Source organism: Conger conger, chromosome 16 (assembly GCF_963514075.1).
Source record: "Conger conger chromosome 16, fConCon1.1, whole genome shotgun sequence".
NCBI lineage: Eukaryota > Metazoa > Chordata > Actinopteri > Anguilliformes > Congridae > Conger > Conger conger.
The window spans coordinates 18,026,473-18,038,600 of record NC_083775.1 but is presented as its reverse complement, the minus strand read 5'-3'; the positions used below and the strand labels follow the sequence as shown (position 1 = coordinate 18,038,600).

The following is a 12,128-nucleotide window of genomic DNA, read 5'->3' as shown; positions in this document are numbered from 1 at the left end:
GAAAAATGGCAGGTTTACTAGCAGGTGAAGGGGTAGACAGAGCGTAGTCAAAAAGCCAAAAACCAAGGTCAAAAACCGGGGGGTCAATCCAATAAGGCAGAGGTACAGAAATCCACAAAACACAAAGAATAGTCCAGGGAAGCAGGCAGGGGTCAAAACAGGAAAACCAGATAAACAAGGGCAAGGAAACAAGGAAACAAGGAAACAAGGAAACAAGGAAACAAGGAGGCTAGAACTGGGGGAAGGAATCAAGGGCTCAGGACAAGAAAACAGGACAAGACGAACTAGCAGCGTGCAACTGAAAAAGACAGGTATAAATACACAGGGGAATGAGACAAACTAGGCGGGGCATGGGAGTGAGGGCGGTCTAACAAATAAACATCAGGTGAGACACATGAAAGGGTAATAGGACAATAACGAGGGGGAAACGAAAACGCGGACTGTATTCACAAAGACACACATGACATACAAACGGCTCCGGACTAGAGAGTAGACAATTTGCAGAGAAACAGGAGATGCAGAGATAAGGAGAGACAGGTGCGAATACTGAAACTTAGCAAGTAATCAGTGATAGAATAGGGAGGCGGAGTTACAGAACAGAATTGAAACTGGAGATGCATCAGTAAGTTAGCTAAGTGATTTAAATGACAAATACCCAAAACTAGTGAATGTTAGTTTGTTAGTTTGACAAACATATTAGTGTGTTAGTATAATTAGTACTGTACAAATTCTATGTTAGTTGGGATTAGTATATTAAGGCCCGGACACACCAAACCGATGGTCGGCCGTCGGTGGCTCCCTGTCGGCCGAGTCTTTCCGGTGTGTCCCGCACGCCGACACTCCGTCGGCGTGTTTTGGAGGGCTCCCCGGAGCCGTCGATGAGAGAGCTCTCTGATTGGCTGTCCAGCTAGCGAATCAGTGCACGAAATAGTGAGAGAACAAGGAAATTGCTGCAAACTGTTTGTTGTGAGCGAGACAATGGCTGCTTCTAGGTCCAACGCAATGCAAACACATTCCCGGGTCTTCCGGTTTCCAACTCTCCTGGTGTGGAGAGTTATTACCTCTCACGCAGGAGCAGAACGTACGTGCAACTCGGCGGACCGTCGTTGCAGTGTGTTCTGCACAGCCAACATTAATGACGCGTATCGACGCGAGGCGATCTTTGTCGGCACTCCACGGCCGACCGTCGGTTTGGTGTGTCCGGGCCTTTAGTGCTATGTACAAACATGAAATGGAGAGAAAGCAGGAAGTAAGGAATGCAAGACTGGAAGGAAGATTGAACCCCGGAACTACCGTAAACACCCGAATAGTGGGGCACGCAGACAAGGGAGTGACTGGGCTAGTAAACATTCAGACTCAGACATCACAGGGGAAGATGAGTGCAAAGACTAATGACTTTAAACAGAACACCAGACATGAAATATGAAAAATAATAAATTACAAGAATAGTGATGATAAACTAAGATGAACTAACACAGGACAGAAAACAGGAACATAACAAAAATCTGCAAGGGATCAAATAATTATTGCTCCCACTGTATATCAATTTCCACTGGAATCCAATCTTTGATTCTGTTCTGCTCATTGCTGTCTTTTTGAGGTCTCAAAAACCTGGTGAAACTCATAATGTTTGGGTCTAAGCCGATTATTTTACCTTCGTTTAGACCCCTGCTGTCATGTATATTAGAAAATTTTGAGAAAAACATAAAACAAAATGGACAAGCAAACATCCTTAGTCTACAACTACAGGGAGGACGAAGAAACAAAAGGCCAGGTATTTCTTAGTTGTTGTTCTTTAACACCGATAAGGGAAACACCTTTGGGTACACGCTCCCAGATTCCAGGTGAACATAGCTTACTGTATAGCGTTCTGTATACAGATAAGCGGTATTAACACATTTCTACAGCATTGAAATCACAGAGGAGGATGATTTGCATGTATTTATGTATTTATTTTCCTGGGGAGGGATTCTGTAGAGCCAGATTTCACATGCTCCAGCAGGCAGGTATATAAAGGGCACACAGCTAATAGCTAATAGCCTTCCGAGTAGTTCATAATGAAAATGCCTTTCCGAGCAGTCCTGTGGTCACAGGCCTGAGTCTAGGCTGTTTTGTTTACTGACGTTAGCATAGGGGCACATTTGACTATGTCCTGGCAGGAGAAGTGTCGTCTTAATCAGACGTGAATCAGACGTGGGCTATTTCTGCATTTGGTTTCCTACCAATGAAGTGCTAGGTACACATGGGCCACCACCAGGCACCCATTTCCTGCCAGGACAAGGGCCACTCTGGACCCAGCTCGCCTGTGCCACTGTGTGGCCCATAGGGGGCAGAGTACTACCTGGCTTAGAAGCAAGTTGAAGGGTTTTATGGTCCATCCTAGCATGGGCAAGGGTGGTATAGACTCCAGAGACCTTTCCCAGTTGTAGAGAGATGAACAAAGACAGTGTGAAATCCTAAAATCACACTGGTGTTAGGTCCAACAGTCTAGCCCCAGCACACAGTACTCTGCTAGCCCTAGTCTTTCTCTGCAAAGAAACTTTCAATAGAGCCAAAGGTTAACTCTGAGGATTGCTTGTGAGCCTTGTATATTTTAACCTCGCTGCATTTGGAGAAAAATGCATCGCCTCTCTTAGCTTGTCTCCTTGGACCCTGTCCCCATAAGATGTCCTGTTTAGGATTTTAACACATTTACCTTTAAAATGGGTCAAATTCACCACCTGACACATCCCTGATGCAGCCAGTGTCCACATTTTCTATTGTGTCAGACCCTGATTGAGGTACTCTTGCTCAGAGTAGCTATGGATAGCCCTCATTAGTAGTTTACTAAAACTGTACTTAACCTATATGAACTGTGTCTAAGTTGTTTTACCTGTGCTTAAGTGGCACAAACTGTGCTTTAGCATGTTAACTGTGATTAAACTGTATGTATTTTCCTTTATTAAATTACATGTGTTTCAGGTATGCTAACTGTGTCAACTACACAAACTGTGCTTCAGCTGTTAACTGTGATTAAATGGTATGAACTGTTCTTATGGTGATTTAATTGTACTGATGCAACACTGTGCTTAGGCTCATTTAGCTGTGCTTAAGATGTTTTGACTGTGTTCAAGCTGTGTTCCCTGTTGGTTTTTCGTATTTCTAATTTGTGTCCCCACCTTGGGCTGCCTTACTGACATGATAAGGATCAGTATCAGAGATGAGAACAACGGAGTAGGAATGTTGCCATAGCACTTCAAAGCCAGCAGGGGTCAGGGTTTGACCAAGCAAGGACTACACTGAAACAAGAAACAAGCTGTGAAATGCTACCCCTTACGAAAACAAGATAAAGGAGTAGCCTCTCTCTCTATGTCTTTCTTGGGTCGGAACATACGTCATGAAGCCTGTCTCCCTCTCAGTGTGGGCATGCAGGCATGTGTGTGTGGGTGTGAGACAGATAAAGCGTGAGAGAGGGAGGGAGATGGAGAGACAGAGAGGATGAGTGTACACGAGGTGCTGTGAAGAACAGCAACAGAGAGCATGTGTCCATGACACCATGCCTCTCTCTCGCTCCCCCTCTCTCCCTGTGTCTTTCTTTCCCTCTCTCTCCCTGTCTCTCTCTCTCACTCTCTCTCCTGTATCTCCCTGTGTCTGCCTGTCTTTCTCTTCCTCTCTCCCTGTCTTTCTCTGTGTCTCTCTCTTTCCCTCTCTCCCTGTGTGTGTCTCTCTCTCTCTCTCCCTCTACCTGTGTCTCTCTCCCTCGCTCTCCCTGTCTCTCGCTCTCTCTCCCTGTGTGTCTCTCTCTCTCTCTCTCTCTCTCTCTCATCTCAATTCAATTTCAATTCAAGTGGCTTTATTGGCATGACCATTCCATTTACAGTGTTGCTAAAGCATTGTTGTATTAAAATAAAAATATAATAACAACAGTAGTGTTAAAAATAATTTAAAAATAATAAAAATAAAATAATAATAATGACAGTGAAGACAGAACAATAACAACCAGCAGACAACAATCAACAACGGTGCTGGTTATAGGAACAGACAGATATGAACACACATAGGGTGGAGATCCAGTAGAATCCTTTTGCCCCAATAAACATAACATTGTTTTACATTACAAGCATTTAACAGTGTGTCTAGAAATAATTACACATATATATTTATATATATATATTTGTATTTACTGAATCAAATAATGACAATGAAAGGTAAATAACACCTGAAAGGTTGTTTAAGGAACCTGAAATTGAAACGTGGCTTTTATTTAAAAAAAGTGAAAACTTGTTTAGCTACATTTTTTGCCGTGATGACTGATGGTATAAACATTTTGCACATGATTACAGCACCTGCAGCACTAGCTTGCAACCCGTGCTTGTAACCCATGGCAGTCTATCACCGTTGGTGTGTGAGTGAGTGTATGAATGGGTGAATGAGAAGCAACAATTGTACAGCCGGCATTCCCCTGTCAGAAAATGGTGGTCGCTGTGGAACACAAGTCACGAAGGAGGCTCACGTCCTATAAACTGCCGGGTGGTATGTGCTAGGGTGGTAGCTTTCCAAATGTTCATAACTTCCGTGGCCTTAAAATGTGGCCTTTCTCATGTCCGTGGGGACCGTCATGCACAGACTAGACGAGACAGGGCTCCCAAAGTCAGGCTATGCTTCTAAGGTTTGCAAAACCAGTCAAGCCAGATTTGTGTGAGAACAGTTCTGTCTAGAACAGGCCATTGGACAGTTAGAGTGCAGCGGTGCCTGTGTGTGGGGGCGGGGCATGACGGTTCCCATGGTAACAGGCACCAGAGCCGCTCAATTCCGCATGTAGAGGTTTATGAGGCCAGCTTCGTGCAGCTGCTGCCAAAGCTTCAGCTCCATGCGCATGTCGTGGTTGACGTAGAAAACCACCTTTTTGTAGCTCTTGTCGTAGTAGTGGTCGGAGTATTTCTTATAGTCGGGGGTGATGAATCCGTACGCATCCACCTTAAAGGGGCAGCAAACAGGCCAAGTCAGACTACTGCGAGAAGGAATCGCCATGACATGCATTTCAGAAGGCACATGGTGACTGCCAACATCATGTCAGAAGAGGTGTGGCACAGCGCAGTGGTTCCCAAAGTACCCCTGTGTACAGTATGCTGGTTTTTCTTCCAACCCCAGTTGCCATCAAATAATTTCAAGAAGCTGTTAATCTTTCTTAATTTGGTGCTTTTCATCTTACAAGTATTATTACATTTAAGATTAAATGTATTATTGACTTATTATTATTATAAACCACATTAAGTCTGAAATAGAATTAGAATAGAAATGGCATTCAGAATAAAATCACCACGTTCATATTGTGCTTATTGCACCATCCGTAAACAATTAAGAAGAGATAACAATTAAAAGACAGTTAACTAATAGGCTAACTAATAGGCTCATAATTAGTTAGTTGAACATGTATTTCATTTAATTTGTCATTTTTTTCCCTGAAATGTATCAACACAATGGAGGATTGCCTTGTTATCACTTGCTTTGTAAGCATTTTCACCAATTAGAAGCCTACTTCTAATGGGTATTTCAGTATTTCATTCGATCAGTTCAACCACCTTTTATGCAATTTCTCTGCAAGATATATGCATTGTTTGCAATATTGTTTGCAATTTATGGTATGCATAGCTATCTGGCAAAATGTGATTTAAAAGGGTAAGTAGTCCCTCTGAACATGAAAAGCACCTAATTAAGAAAAATCATTCAATTAAAAGTTGCATTGCAATTGTGCCAAACGGGCAGATATAATCGTACACCGTGTGGCCTGCCCCTAATCATTGCCTTGCATTCAGGCATTTTGCAGAAGCTGTTATCCAGAGTGGCTTTGCACAGCATCCATCCATGCAAATAACACTGCACCTCTGTGTTCTCTGCCCTGCCGGCCTTGCTTTGTTTCCCTATTCTGCAGGGCGGTCAGCAGAAGTAACTGTGAGCGCTGAATTTCCAGAGACAGGTACCTGGTCACACGTGTGCATGGCAGCCATCAGCATCACCGCTCCCGTCGTTGGCCTGTACCAGTCTCGAAATCGGCCTTTCAGAATGTTCGAGCGCAGGAACCTGCATGGGGACAGGTGTCACATTGAAACACTCCCGTACCCACAGAAACATACTCACTGACGCTCACTAGAGGAGTAACCCGGTTATTTGAATTGGTTGAATAGGCTAGTCTAATGTATCTTACTTTTGGAAATTAGTATCGTTTGCTCCAGTATTTTCTTCGCATTTTTTCGGTTTGTATACTTTATTTCAAATGACTGATTGGTCACATCATGCAATTACCACTCATGGTCAAGAGGATTTCAGGAAAAAGTGTACATACAACAATGGCTCAGAGGAACAGATTTGGACTGTACTAAACTTATACTAACCAATTTTCTGCTAATCGGCCTCTAAGAATGTTAGACCGCAGAAACGTAGAAACAGTCCCATACTCACTCACACATTCTCACTAGAGGAGCACCTAGTTATTTGATTGTTATCTTACTGTTGGAAATTTTATAATCAGCTTAAACAAGTATTTTTTCGTCCAGTACTTTCTTCATAAATGCAAACCTTCTTCTCATGCAAAGATTTTCTTTTTCTACATATAGTATTTTTTGTATACTTTATTTCAAATTACTGGTGGTCACATATTGTAATTACGGCTCATATTCAAGGAGATTTCTATTTCGGAAAAAAATGAAACAAACGAAAATGGCTTAGAGAAATAACAGATTTGAACTGTACTAAGCTTCTATAAGCGATTTTAAGCAATGTTTCCATAAGTGTTTCCAGTTTTCCATAAATGTGCCTGTACTGTATTTATAAATTATGTGTATGTATATGTATATTTGAAATATAACAAATTTACAGTAAACAGTGATGTAACTCACCTGTTTCGAATGTACCGGATGAAGTCTGGGTGATAAATTTTGAATTTCATTGCCGTTGCATTTTTTCCAAAGTATGTGGGTTGACTGGCATGACAAAGTGGGAAGAATATGAGAAAATGAATAATCACAATCAAATAAAATGGATGACAAGATTTACCATTATTCAAGATATTGAACTCAAGCTTATTAAACAGAATTGTTAATATTATTATTATTAATATTATTATTATTACTAATAATGGACAATTATTATTATCTTATTCTTATTATAGATATGATTAATATCTGTGTTGATGATGACAATTATTATTGTCCTAACACACAACCGTGGGCTCAGGCAGGAGAAACCCTCACCTCTTCTCCGACCCCAAATTGGTCTGGGAGGCGACGGATCGCAGAAGAACGTAGTCACGGCTCTGGTCAGGTATGAAAATGTACCTGGTCTCCTAGGCGATGGGGAGAAGGGTGAAGGGAAAGGGGTGAGGAGATACAAAAGAAGGTAAAAGAGCAGAAGGTAATCCTGGGGCAAAAGTGCAGAAAGGTGTTAAGGCGGCATTTGCCTGTGCTATCTGTCTTTGTGACAATTCCACCCAGCAGAAGGTTTTCAGGCCTCCCAAAGACTTGCGAGCATTTCAAGCCGGTAAGTGTAACTGTAGTACCTCAGATTTGGGGGGCCCCCGGAAACCAAGTCGGCGGTAGTTCCCCATGGAGTTCCGCATGGTGTTGGTGGAGAAGGTGTAGAAGGAGGTGCGTGACCCTACATCCTTCTCGAAGCCTTTGATCACTGCACCGTTCACCCTGTAAGAGAAGATACGATACTGTATTGAACCGCTGTGGGGTGGTTCCCATCCAATCTGACTGAGCTTGAGAGGATCTGCTAGGAAGAATGTGACAAACTGCTCAAATCTTGCTATGCAAAGCTTGCTTACCCAGGAATACTCAAAGCTGTAGTTGCTGCCAAAGGGGCTTCTACAAAGTACTGAATTAAGGGTCTGAATACTTATATAAATGAAAGATTTCCGTTTTTGATTTTTTATATTTTATCCATTTAAAATGAAATTTACAACACAATGTGTGCAAAAAGTGAAGGGGTCTGAATACTTTCTGAAGCCCCTGTATATCCACACCTGAAGACGTAGTGGTGTTGGTCGATCTCCTTGCCCTTCATGGATCCATTAAGGATCCCACCATTGCCAATGACTGCACAGCGGATGCAACTCGATTTTTCGGACCGCCGATCCCAGTCATCAAACATAACACGATTGGCTGACGTGTTGAGGGCAGAGAGAGTGTCCACCAGGTCTGGGAAAGCACGCCACATAGGACATCCATGACAGCACAACTTACACTCACCTAGCACTTTGTTTGGAACAACTGTACACCTACTTATTCACCTGCTATTATCTAATCAGCCAATCGTGTGGCAGCAGTGCAATGCATTAAAACATGCAGATATGGGTCAGGAGCTTCAGTTAATGTTCACATCAACCATCAGAATTGGGAAAACATGTGATCTCAGTGATTTTGACTGTGGCATGATTGTTGGTGGCAGACAGGGTGGTTTGAGTATCTCAGAAACTGGGATTTTCATGCACACTAGTCTCTAGAGTTTGCAAAGAATGGTGCAAAAAAAACAAAAAAACTGTGAGCAGCAGTTCTGCAGACAGAAACACCTTAATGAGAGACATCAGAGGTGAATGGCCAGACTGGTCAAAGCTGACAGGAAGGTGACAGTAACGCAAATAACCACACATTACAACATTGGTATGCAGAAGAGCATCTCTGAACACATAATGCGTCATAACTCTAAGCGGATAGGCTACATCAGTAGAAGTCTAAAAAAGAAGTCTAAGAAATACCTAATAAATTTACATACCAGTTCCTAGCCCCTCTGAAGCTCTCCCCCTGGGCAGAACTTACCCAGGAAACTGACGCCACGCCACCCATGAGCCCCCGGATATTGTTGAAGGCGCATGTGCTCCGCTTTGGAAACGTGTTTAATCCACTCAAGCACTGGGATGTCCTGCAGAAAGGCCATCTTGAATTTTGTCTGGGAGACCCTCGCCCGGATCCCGTCTGAGCAGCTCTGTTGGCAGCAGGTTACAGTGCAGAGACTCACAAAACCGGCGACCTGGTTTGCCAACCGCCAGCCATTTTGCAACTGAACGTACGTAAAGCTGTATATATGTGTTGTATAGCTATTGTTACCAAAGCTGATAAAAATCGATCAGAGTTGTTGTCCTTCCCATCTTTCAGGATCTCAGCAAAAAATGTACATTTGCCTTGAGAATTCTTTCTGCCCATAACATCCAAACATGACAATAAGTGAAATAAGGGTTTGCATTTATATATTGTGCTATATATTATACTGTACGTCTGTGCACTGTATGACAGTCTCTGTGTGTGTACGTGTGTGTGCATGGTTGGATCTCATTATTTTATTCTTCTTCTTAAGCCATTTGTCAGGATAGTGTACTTTTATACCAGGTAGTAGAAATGTATCATCTAATCATTTCAAACCTCACCGTTTGTGAAACCTCCTCATCGCTGGCATATGTGTCTCCGATGTAGGAGGGCTCTGTCACATTTGTTTTTCTGGAGCTGGAGGAAGCAGGAGAAAACACAAAAACAGTGACAGCAACACTCAATGTCTGTCACTTCTTTTAGTTTTGTCCTTGAATGTCTGTCGTTTTATATTGGACTGAAGTGTATAAAGGACCATCAGCACAGTGAAAATTGTCATGGTAAACCTGTAAACTAATGGTCTTTGATGCAAATAATGGGTACAGCTAATGAGCGCATTTCATGCCTTTTTCAGTTGGCTATTTACGGAATGAGGAATGAATACAAAAAAACCCTCATTGGCGCAGCCCTGCGATTAAACTTTAAGAACCTGTTGTGTCTCTTTAATGATTTTATATCAATTGCGGATGCATCATCTTGTAATGAATGATTAATTGCTTGTGTCACTTAAATAGTCTGCTGCTGCTGTATTCTGTTCACCTGCTGCTGTAGATGAGTAAACAGATGTACGTACGTTGGGTCATTGTTTTGTAGCCTTATTGTTATGTGTAAACCATTTCTTCTGTTATGTGGTTTCAATGCTGCAATGAAGGAGAGGCATCGTTTCAAACAGGTCGAACCTGCACTGCTGCTTCAGTGGGAAGTGTTTTAAAATAATGGCTGGCTTTCATTGCACAATAACATAGGCTAACATAAAGGCTTGGCGATGACCACACATGTTTTTTCCTGCCTGCCTCTATTGTATTTAAGCTTCAGGGAACAGTTATTTTATTTCCCAAATGGAATCATACATATTTTCCAGTTTTTCAAGCCCTCACACATAATGCCCAGTGTACTGCTGCTGTGGTCAAGGCAGTCAGGAGATCCTGGAGTACTGTACCTGGTCTGTTGGAGTTTGTGGATGCCTTTCTTGCTCTGGGACAGAGTGAATTTGCCAATGCTCAGCAGGTCTGCGAGCAGTAGCACACAAAGGCACACAATGGCCAAGATCAGCACCCTTTGGAGCCAGCCTCTCATTGTCCCGACCAAGAGCCCAACACCTGAGGGAGGGAAGGGGGTCACAATCATCAGCTCTCACATCCCCAAGCTCACTGTCCGTGTCAACACCCATCAATAGGAGGTAGTGTGGAGGACAATGCTAAATCAAATTTTTATACAAAAGCGTGATTTTCCCCAAAGGGGATGGAGCTTTTTTAAAGTTAGAGTCTGGCTATTCAGTGTGATAAGTCTTGGCAAGGTGTGTAAGGTACTGGCTGATCAGGTTTTAAAATACATACTGTTTTTTTATTTTATAATATCTTCTTCCTGGAAGGAGATCAACCAGGACTCACACTATTTGATTAAATATTTGCCTTTGGTGAGTTTTTTTTTCCTGGTTATTTTATTTCCTTGTGCTTCTGCTTTTCATCTTTTAATGTAGAATAGTCAAATATATGTAGATATATTTCTTGTAGATGGGCTGCATGAAGATAAAACAAAAGCATAGCATGGCTCATTATATTTCTATAATCATGAACAATTTCTTCAGTTACAGAGGGGTATTGAGTTCACTTGACATTTATGGTTTTACATTTTAGGCATTTAGCAGACAGCTTTACCCATTGTGACTGATACAACACGTTCCTTACATACAACTCATTTACATTACAGTAGCAATTATTTGATTAAGTTTTGTATCTTGGTAAACGATGCAATAGCAGTACCACACCTGAAAATCAAATCAATACATTTGTAATTGCAAGTCCAATTTTGCTACAACAAAATTCAAGGAAAGAATTATTGAACTCAACTAAACTTCTGGTTCATTAGAAGGGCTCGAGTTTAATTTTACAGCAGGATTTTCACGTCTTGCACATTTTTATTCATATTTTCTCAGGTAAACAAATCTAAAGGTAAGTAAATAAGTAAATATCACTTGCTGAAACCAAGATAAAAGCATTTTTCTTATAATCTTCATCTTCCCAGCTGAAGACATTTCTTCAGAAAGGACAATTCTTACTTCTTAAATAGCTTATTTAAAAAAAAACAGAAAATAAATTACCTTTCAAGAGTCTGATTGTGCTGGGTAGTTCAAAGACAAAAGCATCTGTTCATCTTGGTTTATAGTAGCAGTGATTGTTTAATTATTTAATTATTTAAAATGCAGGTAAGAATTTAAACAAAAAGAGAATCAAGCCAACATTGCACAAGAGAGCTCCAAGAAATTCAGCCATGATTCCATCAGAATTGAGGTCCAAAAAAATTGGAGACCAGAATAGTTCTGAAATTCTAATTCAAAAGTGTCTTATAGGCAAGTGCTATATATCACTATCTATTCCCCTTTAATTATTGCCTTCTCTCTTTCTCTGTGTCTCTCTCTTCCTTCTTTCTTACCTGAGTTGTTTCCCCGGTTTCTCACTGTCAGATGATTGGAGCTGCCTGTCACAGAGAATGCCAGGGGCTAAGTGAAACCTATGCAAAGTGAATGGACCTAGAAAATCCCTCAGCCCTGCCCACAAAAACAAAGAACATGGGTGGAGTAGAATTTCATTTCTCTGGATTGCACCAGTTGAAATATTTCGCTGTTGAGAGCTGGTGACCAGCAGGACACACAGTGGCTTTCTTGTGGCCTGAGCAGGGTAAAGATGTTTTGTTATATTAACCCTAAATTGTTGGAGCACTTTTTCTCAAGGAAATCAATTCCACCAATGCTAAGTGAGGAGAGACGGGATGTTCTAAATTATTTTTCGA

At 41.7% G+C, this 12,128-nt stretch overlaps 1 protein-coding gene across 1 annotated transcript; it reads right to left on the bottom strand.

Annotated features, from left to right (window-relative positions):
- Positions 1–3,815: 3,815 nt before the first annotated feature.
- Positions 3,816–11,821, bottom strand: LOC133113961 (alpha-N-acetylgalactosaminide alpha-2,6-sialyltransferase 2-like). The gene is made up of 10 exons (XM_061223131.1): positions 11,772–11,821; positions 10,279–10,438; positions 9,401–9,476; positions 8,796–8,961; positions 8,003–8,177; positions 7,535–7,673; positions 7,230–7,321; positions 6,876–6,959; positions 5,961–6,060; positions 3,816–4,956 (listed from the first exon to the last, which is right to left on the bottom strand). The coding sequence occupies exons 2-10, from the start codon at positions 10,413–10,415 to the stop codon at positions 4,786–4,788; spliced, it is 1,140 nt and encodes a 379-aa protein (XP_061079115.1). The 5' UTR covers positions 10,416–10,438; positions 11,772–11,821; the 3' UTR covers positions 3,816–4,785.
- Positions 11,822–12,128: the final 307 nt, after the last annotated feature.